Raw genomic sequence first — 16,025 nt, forward strand, 5'->3', positions numbered from 1 at the left:
CTGTATGGTTGTGAAACTTGGACTCTCACTCTGAGAGAGGAACATAGGTTAAGGGTGTTTGAGAATAAGGTGCTTAGGAAAATATTTGGGGCTAAGCGGGATGAAGTTACAGGAGAATGGGGAAAGTTACACAACACAGAACTGCACGCATTGCATTCTTCACCTGACATAATTAGAAACATTAAATCCAGACGTTTGAGATGGGCAGGGCATGTAGCACGTATGGGCGAATCCAGAAATGCATATAGAGTGTTAGTTGGGAGACCTGAGGGAAAAAGACCTTTGGGGAGGCCGAGACGTAGATGGGAGGATAATATTAAAATGGATTTGAGGGAGGTGGGATATAATGATAGAGACTGGATTAATTTTGCACAGCATAGGGACCGATGGCGGGCTTATGTGAGGGCGGCAATGAACCTTCGGGTTCCTTAAAAGCCATTTGTAAGTAAGTAAGCATTTGTGTGCACTCACAATTGAGTTCTGGCGTCTTGTCAGCTCACTTGAGTTGTGTGGATATAAAGGAAAAATTGTGAAGGTGTTGTGTATAGTTCCTAGGGTAGCTCAGTCGGTAGAGCATTCGCGCGCTAAGCGAAGGGTCCCGGGATCGATACCAGGCCCCCGAACAATTTTTCCTTGAAATTATTCAAACCTGCTTTACAGGGAGCTACTACCTAAAAGCCAGATTTGCATAGTATTCATCTATGTTCACTAAAATACTAAAGTCACCTTTAAACATTTATCTCGCACAACACAATAGTCGGCACTAATTAAATATTGACACGTGATAGATATAAGTGAATACCGGCACTAAAGCAAATCAACATCACACTACAATACTTATAATCATAAAGAAAGAAAATACTGGAAGTAAGACGGAAGATGCTCACACCACCAACATAAATTGAAGGAAAACTTGTTTCTCTCACAGAACAAGAGTGAGTGAGGGTGTTGCTTTCTGTCTCTCTAACTCAGTAGCTGATAGCTACTGCCCCCTGCCGTATATGTTGAGAACTCAGAATTTCGTTTACCAACAACTCTTAAGTTGTGCTAGAGAATTCCCTCTGGGAAGGGTCCTAAGATCCACTCTAAGAAGTACAGTCGTCTATGCCCACTCACAGCCTTACCTCCAGCCCTGGCAGCCCTCGGCCTCCTATCAGTCCCGGCTCTCCTTTCTGGCCAAGTTCTCCTCGCACCCCGTTTATCACACGCCCTGGCTCTCCAGGCACTCCACGCAGCCCATTCAGTCCAGGCAGGCCATCGATGCCTGGCTCACCTCGCAGCCCTGCAACACCGCCACTACGATTAGGCTCAGAGTTGTCACCATCATTAACCGTCATTAAAAATCAAGAATTTTATAAACAAAACATTTTTATATTTTACATTAAAATTATTGATGGAAAAACATCGGGAATTCAACTTACAAACACATATTGCTTTCATTGATTTGGAAAAAGCATTTGAAAGGGTGAACAGAAATAAATTATTAAATGTATTAGCCACAGACCATGTTCCACAACAACTTATAGCAAACATATATAATATCTATAAAACAAATCTAATTGCAGTAAGGTGTGACAATAAATTATCGCATTGGACAGAAATTCATACAGGAGTAAGACAAGGCTGCGGCCTTTCACCGTTGCTATTTATTATACATATGAATCAAATAATTAGAGAATGGAAACAATTGCCTCATGGATATATACAACTCAATAGACATTTACAACTAGATTCATTACTTTTTGCAGACGATTTAGTTCTGGTGGCATCCTCAGAAGATGAATTACAACGTTCAATTTTTAATTTTAACAAAATTGGAATTAAATATGATATGCAAATCAATAAAGAAAAAACAAAAATTATGGCTTTCTGCGGAAAATACCCTGTGCCTAGCAAAATATGTTTAGATTCAAAACTATTAGAAAGGATAAATTATTTTACATATCTCGGATACACATTATCTTTTTTCGATGAAGTAGACATTTCACAGAAAATTTCTAAATACACCAAAACGATGGGGATAATTCACGCCATTATGAAACCTTCCCTAGTACAAAGGCATACTAGAATTCGCCTTTACAAGACCTTGCAAGACCTGTACTTTGTTACGGCAGTGAGGCATGGACATTGAGGAAGAAAGACGAAAGCAGAATAAGGCTAATGAAATGAAATGTATGAGATATACAGCAGGATATACGAAATGGGATCACAAACGCAATGAAGATGTAATGAAAGAATTACAACTAGAACCTATAATTAATCACGTAAAACATTATCAGAACAACTGGATAAATCATCTGCATCGCATGCATAGAGATAGAATCACAAAAGTCATGCTCCACTATCGTCCAAACGGGAAGAGATCTCTCGGTCGTCCAAAGAAGCGCTGGATTGAAAATTCAACTGTGAGATCGTAACAGGCCATTTGGCCTAATACTTGAAGGGAAGAAGAAGAAGAAGACATCCAATACGAGCTAAAATATTAATAAAGTAGAAATTTAATGGTGAACTATAGACTAAGAGGGCAGAGAGATCAAGGAAAACCTAGCTATAGATGGGAAGACCAGTTTATCCTTGAGGTTGGAACAGACCAGTGGGCCCAATCCGTGATAGGCAGAAGAAGAAGAGAGTTTCACATACTCTTTCAAAAGCTTCACAGAACTGACATTGTGGGTATTCAATGCAAAGTGATATGAAACACAATTTGCAATTTTTTCGTAACATATAGGCTACAAGGATACTAGTTGCAAAATGGTGAGGTCGAACTTTTCTGCATATAATCAGTACTGTACCTACGTTTTCAGTCAAATATGACTGTGTTAATGTAGTTGATAAACACTTAGCGCAAGAGAGATCTGTTAATGTAGAAAGCAACAATACAAGGTCTGCAAACATGAGGAAATAAACAGATCAGCTGACTTGATTTCATCACTTCACTAAAGTCTGTCAGGGCCACAAAAATGTATAAATTAATTGTATAAAGTGATAAAAATGTCAAAATATATTGTATTTTCAACAAAAGATGTAACAAAATTACCGTATTTGTCAGTGTATAAGACACACCCCCCTTTTTGTACATTTCTTTTAGGAAAAAAATTCATCTCTCAATATTATAATGAATTTGAAATATTTTCAATATAAAGTGATGTAATTTATGCCCTGAGCACGAGTATGTAACTTACACTTTCTGGGGTGCTAGAGTAATTAATTTATTAAATAAAAACAATATGTATCTTTGTTCTAGCAATATAGTATTATTATTATTATTATTATTATTATTATTATTATTATTATTATAAAAAAAATAGGTCTTACTTACTCATAAATGGCTTTTAAGGAACCCGCAGGTTCATTGCCGCCCTCACATAAGCCAGCCATCGGTCCCTATCCTGAACAAGATCAATCCAGCTATACTATCATATCCCACCTCCTCAAATCCATTTTAATATTATCCTCCCATCAACGTCTTGGCCTCCCTAAAGGTCTTTTTCCCTCCGGTCTCCCAACTAACACTCTAAATGCATTTCTAGATTCACCAATACGTGCTACATGTCCTGTCCATCTCAAACGTCTGGATTTATTCTTCCTAATTATGTCAGGTGAAGAATACAATGCGTGCAGTTCCACGTTGTGTAACTTTCTCCATTCTCCTGTAACTTTATCTCTCTCAGCCGCAAATATTTTCCTAAGCACCTTATTCTCGAATACCCTTAACCTCTGTTCCTCTCTCAAAGCGTAATTAGGTCTACTTTCATCCAATACCTAATCTAACTAGGAAAGAATATATTTTAATTCTCTTCATAAAAATTCACAAATTCATCTCCAGAGCTAAATGAAGAGTCACTTGAAACCTCTTTTAAATCAGAAGCCGAGTCCTCATACAACAAATTCCCTCTGTACCATCCAGTGCATTAATAATGCCACACTTCTTAAATGATTTAACCACTGTCTTAGTTTCTCATGAGGCTTTCACCCATTCACAAAGTTAGTATCGATGTATAAGACACACCCTGTTTTTCAGGCTCTTCTTCAAAGGAGAAATGTATGTCTTATATGTCAGAAAATATGGTATATTAAAATGCTGTGGGATGGATAATTTCTTTCAGCTACAGATGGTTTAAAATTATTGATCTAGTAACTCTACCAGTTTAGGCTTACCTCCATCTCCCTGCTCTCCCTTAGGACCGCTGAAAGACGATTCTCCAGGGATTCCCTCAAGTCCTGGAAGACCTTGATCACCTCGCAGACCCTGTAACAACACCGAGTCGAGTTATGCAAGCCGAGGCCACAACTTCGACTTCAGTTAGGAGTGACGCAACTATGGATACCTGTAGCCCTGGTCGTCCTCTGAAGCCTGCACCTCCTGAAAGTCCGATGTCACCTCTCACACCTTTGGCTCCAGCAGGTCCAGGAAATCCAGGTCTTCCTGGAGGACCTTCAACACCTGAAGGACAGATCATATTATGAGTCTTCAGATCTTTATGGCTATTGGGCTGAGGGAGGCTTTTGACTACAAAAGGATTTCATCCTCAGGGTCCTGATTTTCCACGGACCTCTGAAAAAAGAACTAAGGAACAGACTAGTGAAGTGCTTTGTATGAAGTGGCATTGTATGGGGCAGAAACATGGGCATTACAACGAAGTGAAGAGAAGCGACTAGAAGCATTTGAAATGTGGATATGGAGGAGAATGGAACGTCTGAAGTGGGCAGACAGAATAAGAAGTGAAGCTGTGTTGGAAAGAGTGGGTGAAGAAAGAATGATGCTGAAACTTATCAGGAAGAGGAAAAGGAATTGGCTGGGCCACTGACTGAGAAGAAACTGCCTACTGAAGGGTGCATTGGAAGAAGAGTTGGGATAGAAGAAGATATCAGATGAAAGACGAAACTAAGATATATGGATCATATGAGGAAACAAAGAGGAAGACAGAAAATAGGAAAGATTGGAGAATGCTGGGTTTGCAATGAAAGACCTGCCCTTGGACAGAACATGAAATAAAATGATTTAGAGATTCCCAAGAAAAACTGCAAATATGGCATGATGAATTTCTCCATGGTAAAAGATTCCGGATGTAAACTATTCACCCATTCGAAGTATAGGATGAAGATAAATACAAAAAAGACGAAGACAATGGTTATCAGAAAAAAAATAAAGAAGGTAAACTTGCGAATTCGAAATGAGGCAGTAGAACAAATGGACACTTCAAATACTTGAGGTGTACTATAAGCAGTAACATGAGCTGCTGCCAGGAAGTCAAAAAGGAGAATAACAATGGCAAAGGAAGCTTTTAATAGACAAATAGAAACTAAAAAGACTAGTGAAGTGTTTTGTGTGGAGTGTGGCATTGTATGGGACAGAAACATGGACATTAAGACGAAGTGAAGAGAAACGACTGGCAGCATTTGAAATATGGATACGGAGAAGGATAGAGCATATGAAGTGGACGGACAGAATAAGAAATGAAGCTATGTTGGAAAGCGTGGGTGAAGAAAGAATGATGCTGAAACTGATCAGGAAGAGGAAAAGAAATTGGCTGGGCCACTGGCTAAGAAGGAACTGCCTACTGAAGGGTGCACTGGAAGAAATGGTGAACGGGATAAGAGTATATCAGATGATAGACAACATTAAGATATATGGATCATAATTGGACACTAAAAGGAAGGCGGAAAAGAGAGAAGATTATAGAATGCTGGGTTTGCAGTAAAAGACCTGCCCTTAGGCAGAAAACTAAATAAATAGTTTAGAGATCGTTAGAATTCAAAATTATTATTCATACATTAGAGTATTTTTTTTTCATTTAAAACATGAATAATGATTTGACTTCGAAAGAAATTCAAAGTAATGTAAAGTTTATTGCTGTATTTTCACTAATTTTCTTCTTCTTCTTTCTTATAATCAGTTATTAAACGAGAATGTATCAATATCATAAAATGTTGTTTCGAATAATTATAATCCAGGGGAAATAACTTTATCTTATGTCATCATCTCACCTGGAGCACCAGCTTGTCCCTGATCACCAATGGGACCTGGTAACCCTGGAATCCCCATGCGGCCAGTATTCCCAGGGAATCCAGGCTGACCTTGTTCTCCATCTATTCCCCTCCTGCCAATCTGCCCGAAGTCTCCCTTGAGCCCCTTCAGACCAGGCACGCCATTGGGCCCGTCCTCTCCTGTAAACAGATCACATCAGCTGACAATTAACGAAGAATCATAAAAACCATACACTTAGAGATGAATTGATTTTAATTCACAATTCGTCCAACTCTCTGAGCACATTTTATAGTGTGAAATACTACTTGATTTGATTTGGATTAAATTACAAGAACTTGATTGTGAACTGTAATGAAAGAAAGAATTTGAACTTTTAACGAATACTACAACCAGTGCAAGAAAATAAATGCAGCATTTGCTGCTCTAGCCACTAGTAGTATCTCTAATGTAATATATGTATGATGATGATATTCAAACTTAATTTATTTTTCCAATAATGATATGTTGCAAGCTGCATCGACATGCTCCCACTAAGTAGCAAGATGTGCGCAGAATATTGCAGAAATGGTACTGTAACAGACATTTTCCCCGAATATTTAATTTATTCAATCTGACGGAGTTAAGGCCATTAGGCTTTATCTATCACACAACCAGAAATACAAATATAAAGAAACACAATAGTAAATACGAAAAATAAATAAAAGTACGAATATATTAAAAAATATATATACAAAATAGCTGCCCACTTAAACGTTCCAAGTTAAAACAAATTTGTAAAACTGTGATTCTAAATACTAATGGAAGATGTTGTTGTTTGCTAATACTGAATTTCTGACAACGAAATCATTAATTCTCTCGCTCCCCAGTATTTTTCACTCAAGGATGCCAAGTTGATAGTGGCTGGGCAGTGCTGAAAATGATTTTGATCCATTTCTTCTTGAAGATCACATTAGGGGCAGAGTGGTGAAGGAGATATTCCAATCCGTGGAGATGCTTGGTCAAGCAGTCGTGGCCCGTAAACAGTCTAAAAATTGCAACTGCATTCTTCCTTGGGTATCCAGGGACGTTTTGGGTTGAGACAGAGTCCCACCTTTTATTTTTGGAAATTTGGAGATGATGCTTTAATGGAAGATGTAAAGACTTCTAATCTATTAGTCCCCCTTGAGAGGAGGGGCACGGATTGGTGACTGCCCTCACATGTAGGCCGCTTGAGTGGGCTCATTATACTATCTAGAATGGAATCAGGGGCGGTTTTTATTAAGGGGCACATGGGCACGTGCCCTCCCCGTGATTTTTATTATCGTATTATGACTATATTATAATACAATTTAATTGCATTATGAAATAATAACTTAAAGAGTTTCACATTTTCATTGCTACTAATGTTTTCAGAATCTGTAGTTGTCTACGAAACCCAAGTTTTCTGAACAGGTAATAAAATGGGCTCTCTCTTCTCGTGCCCAGGGATGGACGAGGAAGGGATGGGGGTGTGAATTATAGGAAGGCGGAGCTCTTTGCCTCAGACCGTGTGCTTTGGGCACTGTATTTGCCGTGCCCACCAAGTCTCTTTAGTTTAGGAACAGTCCAATTAGCTGCGTGCCATTTTTAGGGGTGTTGATATGACATTTACAGCTAAACTTGACATGAAAAACGTTAAATGTAAGTTTACTAATTTAGAAGCTCGACTCATTGTATAAATCATTTGTCACAGTTATGTTGTTAATGCTCCCTGTAAACTTTTATGCTTCCATCGTATCCAAAAAAGAAAGTTTACATTTACAATACATGAAGTTGGCAGTTCTCAAAAAGCTTTGCCACTGACAATAGAGAATCCTGGCGGGCGTTTTGCTGCCTTCAGTGCACACTACAGTTTTGCCCAAGCCTAGTGCTGCGGTAGTAAGAAGGCAGGCAGTTGCGTGATCTGCGAGTACGAACGAGTGAGAATCAGCGCATTTCTGTGAATTACACTTAGAATTCCATTTAACTTGCCTCTGGGCGTAGCAGTGCTCTCAATTGAGAGAAAGATGGTACATTCTATTCCGAACTTCAACAATAGTTATAGATGTTTTTGCTCGCAAAAAGAACCGAAAAATGGAGCTCATCTACAAAAATTAGAAAGGTTAGTGCACATAAATTGGTTTTATATGTTTTTAATTTTCAGGGTTCATCATTAAGGTTGTGCCCCACTTGACAGAATGGCCTTCGGCCGCCAGTGAATGGAATGATATGCATCCCCTGTGCTACAGCATCCGAACTCGCCTACAGCCTACAGAATCCCTTTTCTTTCTGAGTAGGCATCACCACAGTGCCTCAACCCCAGCACTATGATCTCCAGGGGAGGGCTCATGGTATAGTGAGGGTCACATAAGAACAGTTCCTAAACAGCAAATATTGCCGTCTTGTCAGTGTCGCCAACTGTTACCAGATATCACACGATCCTACATACTAAATGACTTATTTACTTACCGTACTTTATGTTGGAAGGTTATTCTAAATAATTCAATTTCATAGGCAAACTATACGGGAAAGGGATCAGCATGTCAAGTATTTTGTCTGGCAATACGGAATTCATTGGTTTGACTAAACAATTGACTCACGAGACCTAACCTAAAAATGTATTTTGTTTGACCACATGAAATTATTAGTACTAACTTACCTGACTATAGTCTTGAATTGTAACCACAACGCAACATATAAAATAACTATTATGTATTAATATTAATACTGATATTAATTAATTATTAATATGTTCAAATTTCACTAGCTTCCAGTAACCGGCTCAGAAATCTAGTACAATTTTAATTTCATGGAACTCCAGTACCAACAAATATTGTTGATATTTGTCTCAGCTGCCAACATACCAGTTACAAAATCATTACCATTTGTAGTATTTGTCAGTATCGAAATTCGAAACGAAGTTGGCAAAAGAAAATTCAACCTGCAAACTAGAAAATCACCACAATCCACTAGCATATGTAGTAATGGGGGAAAAATGGTTAGGTTTCACACTTAGGGTTTGAACTAAGCTGATCCGGACTATATATAGCACTACCACCAGCAACTAATGACCACATACCACTGAGTCAAAGTTCGGTGGCAGCCCACAGCCAACTCTACATCGAAGCAAGCCTGCAATTGGTTGAGGGAAAACCTTAACTAGGTAACTTATCCCAATTAGGATTTGAACCCATGACGTTCGTTTTATGGCCAGACATTACTCCACAGTGGTGGACAGTGAAGACTTTGGCCCTAAAAGAATACTCATAGAATTGACTGTAATGTCTGGACAGTGTTACCTCTGTTTCCAGGAGTTCCAAATATTCCAATGAGTCCCGGAAGTCCAGGCAAGCCAGGTGCTCCTGGTGCCCCTGACAACGAGTCTCCTGGCAGCCCTTTCGCACCCTGTGGGGAGAGATCCAGCATGATTACTACAGTCAGTTCACTCTATAACAATAAATTGTGCTGCTGTTGTATCTTACAGGTAGGCCATTGAGTCCAGCCAGTCCAGGCGCTCCTTTTGGTCCGATGCTGCCTAGTTCTCCATGAGGTCCATCTCTTCCAGATAGTCCTTGAGGGCCTTCACTTCCAGGCTCTCCCTTCTGTCCTTTAGCGCCCTTGCTACCCATGTCACCATTTAAGATGCTGAGTCCCGGATCACCGCGACTTCCCTTCTGACTAGTGGGCCCCTGAAAATGTATACTGCATTAGTTCAGCTTCACCAGTCATCCCACTGCTCAACAACAGCAATCATATTTACTTCGTTTTGCATGTATTCATGTCTTCAATGGCCAAATGTTGTCAGTCAATTGTCGAAGAAATTTTATTTCTGTTGCATCTACAGATATTTGCAGTGGCGTAGCATGAAATTTTGAGCAGGGGAAGCTAACTCAAGTTGTTTTTCTTGTGCATATGAGAAAACGTATTACAAAAATAAAGTCTTAAAATAAATAGTAGTCAATGTCAAGTCAGCAGTCGAAGATTGGTTGGAACCTCGTAACACCAATAAGGCATGACCTCAATTGGTACGTAGTAAAATATGATTTCATATCTCTAACAAATAGACACGATCATTTGTTTTTTAAATCGCACTTTTGTTCGTAAGTCAGTCTTGATAATAGAATTGTCCTAAAAATTCAAGTAAATCGGTGTCAGGAACTGTTATTTCGCTCATTATTTATTATATCAGCCACAATGCACATTAACACTTCAACTGAACAAACCCTCAAGAAAGGGATAACTCGGAAACTTTCGATGTAAAAGCTAGCTTCTTCCGTGCCTTGCGACCAGGGTAGTTAGAAAGGGATGGAAAATCTGTGGGGTGGGTTACACAGAAGAATGAGTGAAAGAAACCGGTCTGCTTGGAAGCTGGTGTGTGCAGGCTTTTTGTTTACTGCTGCATCACAAATCATCCTGAGCTGCCGCATCACAATATTTAACGCATTAAATATAAATTATATTAAAATTAATAAATAATTTTGTTCATAAACTGCAGGTTTATTATGAAATTATTATTAACTGGGGAAGCTTAGCTTTTTAGCTTACATTGACGCTACGCCACTGGATATTTGACGAGGGGCACCAGAACAGTCTAAATTTTATGTGTCTTTAAGTTTAAATTTCAATAATTTACATTAATGACTGACAAAATACAGAGAAGGATTTTATTATCAAAAGCCTTTGATAGTATTAAGGCTATGGATCTGCGAAATTTCTAACTTCGACATTTTTACACCTATTTCTTACAATGTGGACATGCAATACACAAATTTTCACTTTCATTTTCTAATTAGTTTACTTATAATAATTAATTTTTGTTGTCCTTTTTAATACTGAATTATAATTGTCCCAATTTTCAAAGTTTACATAATATTTTTTTCTTTAAATTTATATTAATTTATTCCTGATAGATGTATGTAAAATACAACACATGATTTTCATATTTTTCCTATTACTTTTTGAGAAAAAAAAATTTACCTTTTAGTTGTTAATTTTTCAATTTTGAAAAACATATCACATCCTCGAGAGATCCTTTAAATAGCAGAAGAAAACACGCGTCAATTTACTTCACATGATTTTATGGACTTCTGTGCAAAATTTCACTGAGATTGGAGAAACATTGCGTTCATTAGAGCACTTTGAATGTTACAAAATGTTGAAAATTGGAAAATCGAGAAAACAAGTATCGAAGTACAACATGCATATGATATTATATAGTATCGACATCCTTCCTGCCTATGCATGTCTACCACACAAATTTTCCTGCTACATAACAGTGCAAAATATGAACTGAAAAAGTAAAACTAGTTAGAATGAAGAACAGTCTGTCAGAATGACAGCTGAGTGTCAGTTTAAAGGGCTGCAGTTCCACGCACGTGCTGGTCCCTTTAAATTTGTCCTGAGGGACTTTAAATTGTCATAGGGCCAAAATAAGCATAGATTTAGAAAACTCAAACATTATTTTATTTTTAGAGTTAAAAGAAACTTTTCATTTTTAAAGGATTTTCGTTATTTTCACTGATCCATAGCCTTAATCATGATATTCTTCTTCACAAACTTTACAACTATGGTATTCATGGCTCAGTCCATGATTAAGTTAAGGTATATGTACACCTTTACATACAACAAATTTTGTTTTGTATAATTTTCTCTGTAAAATTTTTATACAATCGAGAATGGTACTAGAAAGAGAATGAAGTGAACAGATCCCTTGAAATTATGTCTAAATTATTTTCAAAAATTACTTTGTTTATAATTTTGACATGCAACTTGAAACATGATAGCTCATGCAGTTTTTAAGGTAGAGCCACAGTTTTTTCACCGTTTTATAGCTGAAACTATTCTTTAGTGCCTGACATAGAGCTTTTTTTTATGTTTATTTACATTAATTAAATATTACCATATATGTAACTTACAATAATATCTCATGTTGCATAAATCATGTAAAAAATCCATAGATAATTATTAATTATATTAATGTTATTTTACTCATTGTCATGCACTGGGGAACATTTCAAGCTTCAAAATGACACCAATATCTTCTTGGTATCACCATATTTGACTGAGATATCATGTTTTAAAGAATTAAATATTCTAAAATTACTATTTACAGGAAATGAGCCACAAACTTTCAGAGCCTAGAAGACTCCATCATCATATGTCACCCCTTAAGCAGCTTCATGTCGGTCCAGTTTCAGCTTCTTTCTGCCTCTCAAATACCTCCGCCTTGTTTTAACTTCAGGTGTTGAATGTTTTTTTGGCATTTTTGTCCCTATTTCCATTGATGCAACAAATCCTGCGATGGTGTTTGTCCCAGGATTTATGCCCATCCTCCTTAGAATTGTAATTTCTACTTTTGGACTCTTATTAAAATGACGTACAACATCATTGACACACAAATTTACAGTTTTATGACTAACAGTAAAAGATTATAAATTACTTCATTATGTAAGAAAGTTTTTTCAATCTAATCATCATGTCTGAAATCTATGAAGAAGTTTACTTTACAAGCAATGCTGGACGAGGGGATTGACTGCTACGAAGATCACTCCAAAAGTAAGTGACCGTGGCTGATGACGCAGCATTTTGGAAAATGGGACTTCTCTGAAAAACCATAAGGCATAAATCGAAAATTCTTATATCAAATTAAAGAGGAGAAAATTCTCTATTAAAATAGTTATATTTTGGACATTCTAATTTTTCATCATTTTTTGCGTTTTGTGGGTGTACATATACCTTAAATCATTAAATCTTATTTAACTAGGAGATATCAAGTAGTTTAGATCAATAACAGAGGTGAAAAATTTCGTCACAACGCAAAGAAATCACCAAAGGGATTCCCAGAGATCTGTGATCGACCCCCTATTACTGAGCATGTGCAGTATGTTATAAGTGGAACTTGGAAAATTCAGGTGGCCCAAATTTTGTTTCTGGGTCTGTAATAATCTTCCCTTACATTTAATTAAGCTCATAGTACTATGTTTGCCGACGACTGTACTACCATCCTTCGTAAAAAATTATCCAACAACTGAACACTTACAGGTGGTCCGGGCAGGCCATCCATGCCAGGAGCTCCAGGAGGTCCTCGCAGACCTTGATCTCCAGGCATTCCCGAGTATCCTTTCAGTCCAGGGGAGCCTGTGATGGAGAGCCCGATCAATCCTGGCGGCCCTGGAAGACCTGGTAGGCCCTGCCCACCAGTGGCACCTGCAATTCCCTTCTGACCGTCCTGTCCTGCAACACAAAACATGAATCATCATATATCATCATGAGCAGTTTTTACTTGCTGAACATTTCCTAAAACTGCAATTCAAGTGCTTTCAGAAGGCACAGTGGGTGGGAACGGGGTGAATGGCATACAACAGGAGTACGATGTGAATGTGCATTGATTGTATATTCAACATATAGTAGTGAATTATCTTTGTCTCTCTCTCTTTTCCACTAGCAGTTTGGCAACAGTGCAGTAATGCTGGACGAGTATTGGCTGAACTGATGTGCCTTCTAAAACCATGTTGCAAAAAAAAAAAAATCAGGTCTCTCAGTAACACACCATTCCATCTGTTCATGTGGCATTCAAGATAGAGAATTATGAAATTGGCTCGTATCTGTGGCCAGGAGGAAAAAGGTCTTAAGTAAAAATTGTATACTTTTGAGGAGAGCAGTAGAAAGATTGAAATTGGTGTCAATTATAGTTTTTTTTTTAATTAAGAGTTTTTTCCTGGATATTATTTGTTTATATTTCTTCTAAAATAGGTAATGTTGCTCATTTAACAATTTCCTTGATTATTTCCAAAAATAGCCGCACTTAAGCCCTTTTAAGACTAGAACCCAAACTGAGAAGAAGGGACTATTTAAACATAAGACCTTTTTCATGTCAAAATAAATGAGAAATGTAAATTATTAGGAATGCAAAATGAGTCTGAAACGATTATAGGACTGTTTACCCTGGTGCTTAAAGTTTTAAAAGGAAAGGGCATCAGTATGTGATAAAATGGCTAAAATACAAGTTAGACCTTTTTAATAGGGAAACATGGAAATTAAACATGTGATAGTTTGTAAAGAATAAAGTATTAAATATTCTTAAGTCGTTTATTCGATTCAAAAAGTACTTAGGACATTTGGTAACGCTCTATAAATCCAATCAGGAGTCTTATTTGACTTTAGCCATTTTACCAGATTGTAGAGAATTGTTTCCGCTTTCAGAATATATAAAAATCTCATTTTCACAAAAAATTGACTTAAGACCTTTTTCCTCCCAGCCACAGATTATATGTAGAGGAAAGATTCTGATAGTTCAAGCAAAGATGGGGACGAGACACTTTTAGAAATTGACCTCTCTATTTTTTTTCAGGATCGTGTTTACTTTACCATGAAAACCCCATAGCTAGAGTCCCATGAAAGTGGTTTTATTTTTACGGAAAATTTCTTTCAAAATTATGTATGTATATATGTATACGCAAGTTGACTTAAGTATTAAACACGACAAGAATGATACATGCAACATTTTCAGTTTTCGCAATTAATATGGCAGCTGGGTAGCTCAGTTGGTATAGCAACTGACTACAGACTGAAGGTCCTGGGTACTGTCCCAGGTGGTGACAGGATTTTCTAGATGCAGAAAGTTCCAGAACAGCCTTGATCTTTCCCTGGGGCAAAAGGTGGTCAGAATATGGTGCCCCAATCTCATTCTAATGCCGAGATCAAAAAAGCATGGAATTCTACCTCCATGTCCCCGAAGCACCTCCAAGGCATATATAGGGGATAGATATCTTTACTTTTCACTATCTATATATATAATTTGAACTGGTAATGGAAATTACGGGAAAACGGCTGAACGGATTTTAATGAGTGACCCCTCATTTTCATGCCTGGCATCCAGAGTTTTTCGGAAAAGTAGTAGTTTTCAGTGAAATGTCAATTTTCCTACATAATTTTCCTATTTTCCAAAATTCATCTGTTGTCAGTTTTGAGAACTAATTTTATCGAATCACGGCCAACTTGATTGAATTTCAGAACAAAACACACACTACAATAAACAATAGGCTATTACACGAAGGCCATGACCTGCAGGATTGCCGACATATTTAGAGCTCAATTCAATTTGTTATTAAAAACTGATTCTGCAGTGTATAATTTTCTGAGTACAGCTGTGTATTGGATATTCAAATCTACGAAACTTGAGGTGGTTTGATGACATTATTACCATTAGAAATTAAATATTATTATAGTTAATATCATGATACATCTATTTTTCATTAATTGTACATAATATTGATGCTATATTGATGACATGAAAGTGAAACGTTTTGTGGTTATGTAAGTAAATGTAGAGAATATCTTAATTTAGATCTTCATTTCTATAATTTACTGAGTGGCTGCTATATATAACTACTAAACTTAAGTGACATAATAATATTGTTATTAAAAATCAAATATTTTTGTACTTATTAGCCCAGTGGGGTTGGGTCTTTTTCATATACTTAATGGCGGTGTAGTGTAGATATTGATATGTGTCATTGTCTTCAGTATTGGCTCGAGAGAGCGCAAAAATTACAGTTCCTAAGGAAAGATCAAAAGGTATTACTTACTGATAAAATAAGAGGTCTAGAAAATTTTGTAGTCTCCAGATCATTTCAGCAAGATCTCTTAGTAGGATAAAATGATTTTACGCTCTACATTTCAAGTTCTACGTGCAGCAGCTATACGAAAATGCTATTGTTCGAAAGCTTAGCAAACCTGACATTTTTTTTAACTTTTACCTACAATCCACAATGACCTGAAATAGGTACTGCTATCATCCTGACATTGATACTTGCGTTTTCGCGTTGAAACTCAAAAACTGAAGTTGGATAGGTTCAAGAAAAAGTATTTGGCCTAAAAAAATCCATTCAGAGAGAGTATGTTTCATTATTATGGAAGCAAATAACTATCAAAAAGACAAGTATTCTTCATTGAAAATAAATCTGAAACATTTTTATTTGAATGTCTAACGAACTTAGTTTGCAGCAGTATTTGCTGCACAAGCCACTAGTTTATATAG

The 16,025-nt window shown here is 37.1% G+C and overlaps 1 protein-coding gene across 2 annotated transcripts in view; it reads right to left on the minus strand.

The window, feature by feature from the left end:
* Positions 1-16,025, minus strand: part of LOC138714606 (collagen alpha-5(IV) chain-like) — a 291,605-nt gene that overhangs the window by 33,439 nt on the left and 242,141 nt on the right. For both annotated transcript variants that reach the window (XM_069846628.1, XM_069846627.1), the window contains exons 14-20: positions 13,026-13,219; positions 9,469-9,675; positions 9,286-9,391; positions 5,989-6,168; positions 4,329-4,444; positions 4,159-4,249; positions 1,125-1,282 (exon numbers count right to left, since the gene is read on the minus strand). In XM_069846628.1, coding sequence (XP_069702729.1) covers positions 1,125-1,282; positions 4,159-4,249; positions 4,329-4,444; positions 5,989-6,168; positions 9,286-9,391; positions 9,469-9,675; positions 13,026-13,219 — 1,052 coding nt within the window. The remainder of the gene's footprint in view (positions 1-1,124; positions 1,283-4,158; positions 4,250-4,328; positions 4,445-5,988; positions 6,169-9,285; positions 9,392-9,468; positions 9,676-13,025; positions 13,220-16,025) is intronic.

The sequence above is a fragment of the Periplaneta americana genome, chromosome 15 (genome assembly GCF_040183065.1).
Source record: "Periplaneta americana isolate PAMFEO1 chromosome 15, P.americana_PAMFEO1_priV1, whole genome shotgun sequence".
In the NCBI taxonomy this organism is placed as follows: domain Eukaryota; kingdom Metazoa; phylum Arthropoda; class Insecta; order Blattodea; family Blattidae; genus Periplaneta; species Periplaneta americana.